Source organism: Schistocerca nitens, chromosome 2 (genome assembly GCF_023898315.1).
Source record: "Schistocerca nitens isolate TAMUIC-IGC-003100 chromosome 2, iqSchNite1.1, whole genome shotgun sequence".
NCBI lineage: Eukaryota > Metazoa > Arthropoda > Insecta > Orthoptera > Acrididae > Schistocerca > Schistocerca nitens.
This window is the reverse complement of record NC_064615.1, coordinates 629332401-629344651: the sequence shown is the minus strand read 5'-3', so window position 1 is coordinate 629344651 and position 12251 is coordinate 629332401. Positions and strand designations below refer to the sequence as shown.

Genomic DNA, 12251 nt, shown 5'->3' with positions numbered 1-12251 from the left:
TGATTGACTGATCTGGCCTTGTAACATTAACCAAAACGGCCTTGCTGTGCTGGTACTGCGAACGGCTGAAAGCAAGGGGAAACTACGGCCGTAATTTTTCCCGAGGGCATGAAGCTTTACTGTATGATTAAATGATGATGGCGTCCTCTTGGGTAAAATATTCCAGAGGTAAAATAGTCCTCCATTCGGATCTCCGGGCAGGGACTACTCAAGAGGATGTCGTTATCAGGAGAAAGAAAACTGGCGTTCTACGGATCGGAGCGTGGAATGTCAGGTCCCTTAATTGGGCAGGTAGGTTAGAAAATTTGAAAATGGAAATGGATAGGTTAAAGTTAGATATAGTGGGAATTAGTGAAGTTCGGTGGCAGGAGGAACAAGACTTCTGGTCAGGTGACTACAGGGTTATAAACACAAAGTCAAATAGGGGTAATGCAGGAGTAGGTTTAATAATGAATAGGAAAATAGGAACACGGGTAAGCTACTACAAACAGCTTAGTGAACGCATTATTGTGGCCAAGATAGATACGAAGCCCACACCTACTACAGTAGTACAAGTTTATATGCCAACTAGCTCTGCAGATGACGAAGAAATTGAAGAAATGTATGATGAAATAAAAGAAATTATTCAGATAGTGAAGGGAGACGAAAATTTAATAGTCATGGGTGACTGGAATTCGAGTGTAGGAAAAGGGAGAGAAGGAAACGTAGTAGGTGAATATGGATTGGGGCTAAGAAATGAAAGAGGAAGCCGCCTGGTAGAATTTTGCACAGAGCACAACTTAAATCATAGCTAACACTTGGTTTAAGAATCATGATAGAAGGTTGTATACATGGAAGAACCCGGGAGATACTAAAAGGTATGAGATAGATTATATAATGGTAAGACAGAGATTTAGGAACCAGGTTTTAAATTGTAAGACATTTCCAGGGGCAGATGTGAACTCTGACCACAATCTATTGGTTATGACCTGTAGATTAAAACTGAAGAAACTGCAAAAAGGTGGGAATTTAAGGAGCTTGGACCTGGATAAACTGAAAGAACCAGAGGTTGTACAGAGTTTCAGGGAGAGCATAAGGGAACAATTGACAGGAATGGGGGAAAGAAATACAGTAGGAGAAGAATGGGTAGCGTTGAGGGATGAAGTAGTGAAGGCAGCAGAGGATCAAGTAGGTAAAAAGACGAGGGCTAGTAGAAATCCTTGGGTAACAGAAGAAATATTGAATTTAATTGATGAAAGGAGAAAATATAAAAATGCAGTAAATGAAGCAGGCAAAAAGGAATACAAACGTCTCAAAAATGAGATCGACAGGAAGTGCAAAATGGCTAAGCAGGGATGGCTAGAGGACAAATGTAAGGATGTAGAGGCTTATCTCACTAGGGGTAAGATAGATACTGCCTACAGGAAAATTAAAGAGACCTTTGGAGAAAAGAGAACCACTTGTATGAACATCAAGAGCTCAGATGGAAACCCAGTTCTAAGCAAAGAAGGGAAAGCAGAAAGGTGGAAGGAGTATACAGAGGGTCTATACAAGGGCGATGTACTTGAGGACAATATTATGGAAATGGAAGAGGATGTAGATGAAGATGAAATGGGAGATACGATACTGCGTGAAGAGTTTGACAGAGCACTGAAAGACCTGAGTCGAAACAAGGCCCCCGGAGTAGACAATATTCCATTGGAACTACTGACGGCCTTGGGAGAGCCAGTCCTGACAAAACTCTACCATCTGGTGAGCAAGATGTATGAAACAGGTGAAATACCCTCAGACTTCAAGAAGAATATAATAATTCCAATCCCAAAGAAAGCAGGTGTTGACAGATGTGAGAATTAGCGAACAATCAGTTTAATAAGCCACAGCTGCAAAATACTAACACGAATTCTTTACAGACGAATGGAAAAACTAGTAGAAGCCAACCTCGGGGAAGATCAGTTTGGATTCCGTAGAAATGTTGGAACATGTGAGGCAATACTGACCTTACAACTTATCTTAGAAGAAAGATTAAGGAAAGGCAAACCTACGTTTCTAGCATTTGTAGATTTAGAGAAAGCTTTTGACAATGTTGACTGGAATACTCTCTTTCAAATTCTATAGGTGGCAGGGGTAAAATACAGGGAGCGAAAGGCTATTTACAATTTGTACAGAAACCAGATGGCAGTTATAAGAGTCGAGGGACATGAAAGGGAAGCAGTGGTTGGGAAGGGAGTAAGACAGGGTTGTAGCCTTTCCCCAATGTTATTCAATCTGTATATTGAGCAAGCAGTAAAGGAAACAAAAGAAAAATTCGGAGTAGGTATTAAAATCCATGGAGAAGAAATAAAAACCTTGAGGTTCGCCGATGACATTGTAATTCTGTCAGAGACAGCAAAGGACTTGGAAGAGCAGTTGAACAGAATGGATGGTGTCTTGAAGGGAGGATATAAGATGAGCATCAACAAAAGCAAAACAAGGATAATGGAATGTAGTCGAATTAAGTCGGGTGATGTTGAGGGTATTAGATTAGGAAATGAGACACTTAAAGTAGTAAAGGAGTTTTGCTATTTGGGGAGCAAAATAACTGATGATGGTCGAAGTAGAGAGGATATAAAATGTAGACTGGCAATGGCAAGGAAAGCGTTTCTGAAGAAGAGAAATTTGTTAACATCGAGTATAGATTTAAGTGTCAGGAAGTCATTTCTGAAAGTATTTGTATGGAGTGTAGCCATGTATGGAAGGGAAACATGGACAGTAAATAGTTTGGACAAGAAGAGAATAGAAGCTTTCGAAATGTGGTGCTACAGAAGAATGCTGAAGATTAGATGGGTAGATCACATAACTAATGAAGAGGTACTGAATAGGATTGGGGAGAAGAGGAGTTTGTGGCACAACTTGACCAGAAGAAGGGATCGGTTGGTAGGACATGTTCTGAGGCATCAAGGGATCACCAATTTAGTATTGGAGGGTAAAAATCGTAGGGGGAGACCAAGAGCTGAATACACTAAGCAGATTCAGAAGGATGTAGGTTGCAGTAGGTACTGGGAGATGAAGAAGCTTGCACAGGATAGAGTAGCGTGGAGAGCTGCATCAAACCAGTCTCAGGACTGAAGACCACAACAACAACAACAACTAACATTCATGTACCCCCTCCTCGACCACGCACTCCCTCCCATATTTCTGCATAAGGACTTGGCATTGTGCACTCACATCATGGTGCACGGTGACACCATCCAACTGGCACTCAGAATTCTATACTCAAGCCCACATAGAGTCATATCGCGGCGTACCAACACATGTGAAGTGCTCATTAACGGCACACCTCAAATGGTAACTGTCTGCTGCCTCAAACTGGTGTGGGCTCTGGGAGAACTGCCTGATACTGCACCCAGTCAGCCCCCACATCCTGCTACACCTGCATCGCATGAGACATCTACGGACGGTCTGTGGGTAAGTGACGCCCATTCCTGCACATGTGACGTTACCCACTCCCAGTCATTTGACAGTGCTACAGGTGCTTGTGACATTCCACTAGAGAGTGACATGTGTGATGACTCCCGCTCCTATAGGCAGCCCCCCGCTTCTCCCTTGTTAGGATTTAGTGATGTATCAGGGGCCAGCATCGGAACGTGTGATGCCACCACCATCGACTCTTGTGGAGATTCTGTCAACCCATATACAGAAGAGGTAGTGAATGTCAACACAGATTTTCTTTGCAGCTCTAAAGTGTTTTTTGTTATGTATCTGGATAACGTGTGTATCTTCTACAAATGAGCCAGCATCCCCAATGACAACTTAACCCACATTCATCTTCTCCAATCTGTCCCCTTGCCTGTTGGTATTGACCATCAATGGTAAAAGTCCTACTTACTGCAACAGGCATTCAGGTCCACTACCCTGGCTCGTCACAACCCACCATCCCGTCCCAGATCCCTCAACTGCTGTACGAGGATTTGCCCAGTCAGGCAGGACCATCTGCCCCCTCACTGGCTTTAAGACTTCAGTTACTAATGTTATGTAAGGTATGGTTTCAGTTTAAACACACTCTCCCTTCCCCCTGGGTGTTTCCTTTACACATATGCCCCAATATTTATGTTTTGTGCTCCACACTCTAAGGGATCATTGGATCCAGCAATCCTACAACACAAAACCCATACATAAATAGCCTTAAAAGAGCTGCCAGCCATGGGTTGCCCAGTTCTCAGTTCCTGAACAAGTTCTACAGCATGACTCAAAGAACCTGAGTGCCTGCTACACCACATGAGTTAGTTAGTTATTTGGATCCCCTCAGCTAATGCTTTTATTTTTTCACATTTGTTGCCCTCACTTCCTTCTTTCGCTTAGTTATTTATCTTTTAATCATTTTTCCTCCTAGTTCTTAACTGTGCCATTCATTTCTATCCTCATTTTGTCTTTTATCCCTCAATATGTCTTCATCATCTCTAAACTGAAACATTGATTACCAATGTACTATGTTTGACTTCCTACTTTCTATAGCACCTTCTCCATCATGCTTGTCTACCCTTGCCCACACAACAGGTGATGCCCTCTCATCCTGGTGTGAGAGAGACCTGCCCTTTCTTTTTAATCTTCCCCATTGTATCTGTCTCTTCTCCCTCAGGAAGGAACTAATTGTTCAGGAAGATACAATGGTGTCATTTACTGTTATATGTGTTTATTGGCAGTAGTTAATATTTTTCTTCCTTCAGATAAGTGTAATGACCAGCAATTCTGTCTCATAATTTTATAGTTTTCATGTATGAATTTTCCTTTTGACAAAAAAACCTCACATTTTATGAGATTTCAAACAAACATCAGCACCAGAAGTAGACATTGATGATCTTACACTAACCGAGACACACTGAGTAAAATCACTGGGATATAGTTGGAAAACAAGTTAAAATAAACTCATCACAAAGATAAACTAATAAAGAAGCTCTGTTCACCACGTTTTAGCATCAGAAGCATTTCTCATTAGGAAGACCTGAGACAAGAGCATTGCCTTATTCAACACATTTTCATTCCTATGTTACTGTACAGAATTGTCTCCCAGGATAGTGACAAAAGAAAAAAAATGTTTATTAAGTGGAAGTGAGTAGTATAATAAGAAATTGCACACATTCTGTAAATATGGCTCAGTGTTTTCAGGTGTGCATAAATATTTTCTTTACAAAATATCACTGTAATCCAGTAAATATAAGGCTACCAGTGCAGATAAGCAGCAGCTGTTTAGTATAACAGATGAGGCAGGAGCCTATTTCCAAAGTAGCATAAATTAATTAAATTAAATTTGATATTATTAATTTATTCATTGATTAATTAAAATTGATTAAATTTAGATAACGCAAGTACGAATAGCAATATGGAGTATTGTGATAGACTTTTTTTTAATGCAGTACACGAATTAAGTTTCTATGATTTCCTAATCTTTAGTTAATGCGTGCATTGACTTGTTCCACATGCCTGAAGGTTCTCCTTTTAATGGGATTTACAGAACATGATGAATGTATGACTGAATTCTTACAGTAACATATAATCTTCATTAGTCTGTATTAGTATACTTTATGCAAAAGCTCAGCCAGCACCATTTATTATCTCTGGTCATCTTGACACTGGTTTATTCTGGTTGTTTTCTTGCTTTTCTGGATAAGATACATTTTTCTTATGGTTAGTGTTAGTATTTTCTATTTTGTTTAGATACATTTACACAAATAAGACGTAAGAGCCTTGAAAATGGTACTCCAATTTGTACAGTCTGAAAATCACATCCGTAAGCAATAATTTGGTTGTTAATGTTGGCTGAGGTAATTTCTGCTATATGTCTCCTACTATGGAGATGAGACTGAAACCATTTTTTCACAACTCATTGTACTAGTAGCTCCATTTTAGTGTAGAGTATACACACATTCCACATTGTTGTTGTTGTTGTTGTTGTTGTCTTCAGTCCTGAGACTGGTTTGATGCAGCTCTCCATGCTACTCTATCCTGTGCAAGCTTCTTCATCTCCCAGTACTTACTGCAACCTACATCCTTCTGAATCTGCTTAGTATATTCATCTCTTGGTCTCCCTCTACGATTTTTACCTTCCATGCTGCCCTCCAATGCTAAATTTGTGATCCCTTGATGCCTCAGAACATGTCCTACCAACCGGTCCCTTCTTCTTGTCAAGTTGTGCCACAAACTCGTCTTCTCGCCAATTCTATTCAATACCTCCTCATTAGTTATGTGATCTACCCATCTAATCTTCAGCATTCTTCTGTAGCACCACATTTCAAAAGCTTCTATTCTCTTCTTGTCCAAACTATTTATCGTCCATGTTTCACTTCCATACATGGATACACTCCAAAATTACAACTCACTCGAAATACATAGTGCATAATTGCGCTATGTATTTCCAAGATAAGCTAAACTCATCATGTAAATGTAAACATTGGCATAAATGTGCACTGTTACTATATATTGCTGATTTTAACAATTGACAAGCACCAAAGGAATGATACATATGTAGATATGCCAAGCTCCACAAGGTATTTTTACTGGTGACAAACCTGTTTGTAATTTTATTTTTGACAAACCTTTGTGGAGTGTGTAATATACTTTCCACTAAAATGTTAACATGGCATGACTAATGAGCACACAGTGGAACATGACATACAACTGAAAAAGTTTTTGAAGATCTAAAAATGACAGTCTTATCTGTAGAAATTGGTCAATGAAAAACAGTTTTGAACACGATCTTGGCTGTAAAACATTTCTTTAAAGTACATACAGATTGCTCCTTCTCATTTCTCATTATCAGAAACTTCAATCACGTTTACAGTAGTATTTGCCTATGACAGGACACAAACTGCAGTAGCATCTGATTTCTCATTTAATTGCTCAGTAAAGTAGTTACACATAAATATCTATAATCTCAAAGTAATTTTTTTCCTTTGATTGATATGTTTACTGTAGTCCTGACAAGAATGCAGAGATAGCAGAATTTCATGCTCTAGTTTACACTTTATGATAGAGAGTTACTTGCACTTTTGATAGTATTCCCTGGTTTCTTCTCCTGTATGTTAGCCTTTGGCCCATGTGATTGTACCAGTTAGTGGGAAGCAACATTAAGTTTCAGGTATATAATTATGAAAGCACAGACCACCACTACCCTTCTGTGGTGCCTTTCTATACTACATTAACTATACTCTCTTTAATGGTGACAGAGGATTATTATTGTGAAATATTTGTGAAGCACTTGTTTTTTTTACTTTTAAAAAATAAAGAAGTGAAATTAAAAAAATACTTACACAATGATCAAACTGCACTGCATTGATAACCATGAAGAGAGACAAGTCATATTTATATGGCACATAATTCCCATGCCACGCAACGACATCAAAAGGGCTGTGCCCTTGCTGAGCAACAAACAGATGTCCTTGGAATTTACTAATAACTCGGTACTGATTTTCTTCAACTGAACGGTCTTCAAACCATGCAACAGGTGTGAGAAAGTCCCGTGGATTGGCAAGACCATTTGCACCTTAAAATGAAAATGCTTTTAGTTCATCGATCAAGACATGGGATGAATGCTAATATCACATTACAGTACAACAATAAAACAACTGCCGGCCAGTGTGGCCGAGCGGTTCTAGGCGCTTCAGTCTGGAACCGTGGGACTGCTGCGGTCGCAGGTTCGAATCCTACCTCGGGCATGGATGTGTGTGATGTCCTTAGGTTAGTTAGGTTTAAGTAGTTCTAAGTTCTAGGGGACTGATGACCTCAGATGTTAAGTCCCATAGTGCTCAGAGCCATTTGAACCATCTGAATAAAACAACTGGCAGATCAGATGTTTAACTAACTGTCCTCCTTACTTAATCTGAGCTCATTTATAACAGTTCACCAATACAAAGTGCAAGCAAATAAAGTGGACTCTAATAACCCATCATTATTACAAGCAAGTAGATAAAGTGGACTCTGACAATCCATCATTATTACAAGCAACATGATAGTGGAGTTTTGCATTGTATGACTAAGTTATCTCGACTACAAGCCTTAGCATATATATTTGCTTTGTAATGACCTGCATACTCTTGTTTCATAAGTAAGCCCATAAACTATGAATTGTGGGACAAGAAATAGTCACAACATTATTTAACAATAAAGGAAACTCCTGGATGGAACAGTACATAATATACAGGAAAGGCAACTGATCACCTATACTGGACTGTAGTGAGGCAAATAACAGAGAACAATTCACACATTAGCTTTCAAGCTATTGCTCTTTTTCTCACAATAGTACATGCAGTCATGAACACAACTACACAGGTGTCCAAAGTCACACTTCCACACTGCGACTGATTATTGATTATTAAGGGCAGTTGCCTAGGTGGGTGGAGATGAGAAGACGGCAAGGAAGGACACATGAGGCAAGGAGGGGGTAGCTGGATAGTGTGGGGCAGGTCTTTTGACAGATGACTCACTGACTGCACAACTAAAGGATTTCGGAGGGTAGGGTGTATAAGTGATAGAGGATGGAGGGGGTGGAAAAGGGAATTAGAGGTAGATGGAAATGAAAAGGAAGACAGGAAGCACAAAGAGAAAAAAAAGGGAAATAGGTGGGGAAGAGGGGGGATGGGAGGGAGGGAGAGAGAGAAAGAGAGAGAGTGAGAGAGAGAGAGAGAGAGAGAGAGAGAGAGAGAGAGAGAGAGAGAGAGAGAGAGAGGATGTTTTTCACATGAGGGGTGGAGGGGCGGGGCAGGGGGGGGGGGTAAGAAGAGTGGTGGGAGAAGGCAGTACACAATCTGAAGGTAAGATAGGGCAGTGAATAACAGGTTAGTGGAGGTTTAAGTCAAGATGACTGTGATAATGTAGGATATCCTGGCTAGACAATTGCCACCTGTGTAGTTGAGAGAAACTTGAGGTGAAAGTGTGTATCCAAAAGCCTCGTGAGTTGAAACAGCTGTGCAAGTCATTTGTGTTGTGATGTGCAACATGTTTGGCAACTGGGTGGTCAATTCTGCAGTTTACCATATGTTGTTGGTGGCCATTCATGTGAGTAGACAGTTGGTTACTTGTCATGCCCAATTGTAATGCTGTACAATAATTGCAGCATAGCCGATGTATAATGAGAACACCATTATGACCAGGATAAATTGCTACCCACCATAAGGTGCTGTCTGGCAGAGCACACAGGGACTAGAAGGCGGCAGGACAAGGCTGCCAGGCACAGCATCAGGTAGCCGTGGGGGAGAGGTTTGGGGGGAGCGGATATAGAGAGTGGAAAAAAGAGAGGTTCAGAGAAGGGAAAAAGACTGGGGTATGTTGGCAGAGTGTGGCATACCTCTATGACACCTTGAACACCCACTTTCTGCATGCTTCCCAAAATCCACAAAACCAATGGTCCTGGACACCCCACTGTAACTTGTTATTGTGCCCCACCAAAGTAATTTTGGCCCTCATTGATCAACACATCCAACCAATTGTCCAAAATCTAGCCTTCCACTTTGAAGATATCAACCAGTTCCTTCGCTGACTTTCCACATCCCCACCCCTTTACCTCCTGGATCCCTACTCATCACTGTTGATGCCACTTCCCCAAACATCAGCATCCTTCAGGCCCATGGTCTTTCCACTGTTGAACACTACCTCTCCCAGTGGCCTTCAGATTTCAGACCCATTGTCTCATTCCTTATACACTTTACTAACATTATCCTAACACACAACTACTTCTCCTTTGAAGGGAAGGTATACAAACAAAACCACGACACAGCCATGGGCACCCACATTGCACCCGCCTACGTCAACCTGTTTATGGACCACTTAGAGAAAACCTTCCTAGCCTCCTAATACCCCAAACCCCTGATCGGATTCAGATTCTTCTGGATATGTCAGACATATGGTCTGGACTTGGGGCCAAAACATCCTATTTTCATTCCTTCATAATCTCAACACCTTTTCTCCCATCTGTTTCACCTGGCTCTTCTCAACCCAGTGTGCCACTTTCCTGAACATTGACCTCTGCCTCTCAGATGGCTCCACTCATATGCCTTCCCATCTGTTTCACCTGGCTCTCCTCAGTCGAGGGTGAAAGCATGCCACCCTCCTGGAAATTAACCTCCTCCTCTCAGATGGCTCCACCCATGGCTCTGCTCACTTTAAACATATCAACCATACCTGCGTTTTGACAGCAGCCATCCCTTACACACTAAAAGTCACTTCCATACAACATGGCCACTGGGCGGCATAATTGCAGTGGCAAGAACTCTCTTGCCCATTATGTTGACAGTCTCACAAAAACCTTCAAGACAGACAGTCTACAAACAGGTTTCCTGTGCCATATCCCTATACAACCTCAATCCACCAACCACCCCAAGAACTGGTTACAAGAGAGTGTCCCCTTCATCACCCAATACCAACCCAGACTGGAACAACTGAACCACATCCTTTGTCACTCTTTTAATTATCTATCATCATGCCCTAAAATGAGGGACATCATACCCAAGATCCTTCCCAAGCCTCCTAAAGTGGTGTTCTATCACCCACCCAACCTCCACAACATCCTAGTCAATTCACAGGGATCATATTCCTGTGGAAGATCCACGTGTGAGACCTGCCCAATCTACCCACCCAGTACTTCCTATTCCAGTCGCATTACAGGCTTGTCCTATCCCATTAGAAGCCAGAACTGTGAAAGCCACAGTGTCCTACACTAGCTGTGCTGGATCACTACACAGGTTTTTATATTGGTTTGACTAACAGCCAACTGTCTAGCAGAATGAATGACCACTGCCAGACTGTCACCAAGAGCAAAGTGGACTGCCCCTATGGCACAGCATGCAGCTGAATGTAACATGCTTGATTTTAATAGCCATTTCACTACCCGAGCTATCTCAACTGCACAAATGGGAGTTACACATACAACTCATTCTCCACTCCCAAAATTATCCCAGCCTAAACCTATGATAACCTACTGGCCCCACACCCTACACCCAACAGTTTATGCCCCCTCCATCCTATCACCTCCTCCAAGATCATGTCCTCTCACCCTAATTGTGCACTGGTCTTCGACAGTGCACCCTTTTCTGCTCCTCTCATTTTCCACTCCCCCTCAACTCCCTTACAGCCTCCTGATGCTGCATCTGGCAGTCTTGTCCTGTCACCTTCTAGTCCCTGCATACTCTGCCACACTGTAATCTTCTCTCTCCCAACCTGCCTGTACCCTGCTATTCCCTCCCCCTTCCCTGGCCCACTCTGGAATGCTGCTCCAGACAGACAGCTGCAGTCTGTCCAGAGCAGCTGGAGTTAGGGTCAGGTATACCTGAGATGTACCTGCTTGTGTGGCTGTGTGTGTGCTTTGGGTGCTTCCTTTTCTTTCCTGAAGAAGGCCTTGCCCAAAATCTCAGTGTGTAACAGCCTTTTCACTGTGCCTCTCTGCAACTCATTTTTATGGTGAGAAGCAATCTGTTGCTGTTATGGTGGTCTTCAGTCCAGAGACTGGTTTCATGTAGCTCTCCATGCTACTCTATCCTGTGCAAGCTTCTTCAAGTAACTATTGCAACCTACATCCTTATGAATCTGCTTAGCATATTCATCTCTTGGTCTCCCTCTACGATTTTTACCCTCCACGCTGCCCTCCTATACTAGACTGCTGATCCCTTGATGCCTCAGGATATGTCATATCCTACCACCCAATCCCTTCTTCCAGTCAAATTGTGCCACAAATTTCTCTTCTCCCCAATTCTATTCAGTACCTCCTCATTATTTATGTGACCTACCCATCTAATCTTCAGCATTCTTCTGTAGCACCACATTTCAAAAGCTTCTTTTCTCTTCTTGTCCATACTATTTATTGTCCACGTTTCACTTCCATACATGGCTACACTCCATACAAATACTTTCAGAAACGCCTTCGTGACACTTAAATCTGTACTCAATGTTAACAAATTTCTCTTCTTCAGAAACACTTTCCTTGCCATAGCCAGTCTACATTTTATATCCTCTCTACTTCAACCATCATCAGTTATTTTGCTCCCCAAATAGCAAAACTCCTTTACTACTTTAAGTGTCTCATTTCCTAATCTAATTCCCTCAGCATCACCCGACTTAATTCGACTACATTCCATTATCCTCGTTTTGCTTTTGTTGATGTTCATCTTATATCCTCCTTTCAAGTCACTGTCCATTCCGTTCAACTGCTCTTCCAGGTCCTTTGCTGTCTCTGATAGAATTACAATGTCATCGGTGAACCTCAAAATTTTTATTTCTTCTCCATGGATTTTAATTCCTATTCTGAATTT

The 12251-nt window shown here is 41.6% G+C and overlaps 1 protein-coding gene across 1 annotated transcript in view; it reads right to left on the bottom strand.

Annotated features, from left to right (window-relative positions):
- The window catches only part of LOC126236731 (homogentisate 1,2-dioxygenase), a 118576-nt gene that overhangs the window by 40432 nt on the left and 65893 nt on the right, over positions 1-12251 (bottom strand). The window contains exon 7 of the mRNA XM_049946260.1: positions 7263-7495. Coding sequence (XP_049802217.1) covers positions 7263-7495 — 233 coding nt within the window. The remainder of the gene's footprint in view (positions 1-7262; positions 7496-12251) is intronic.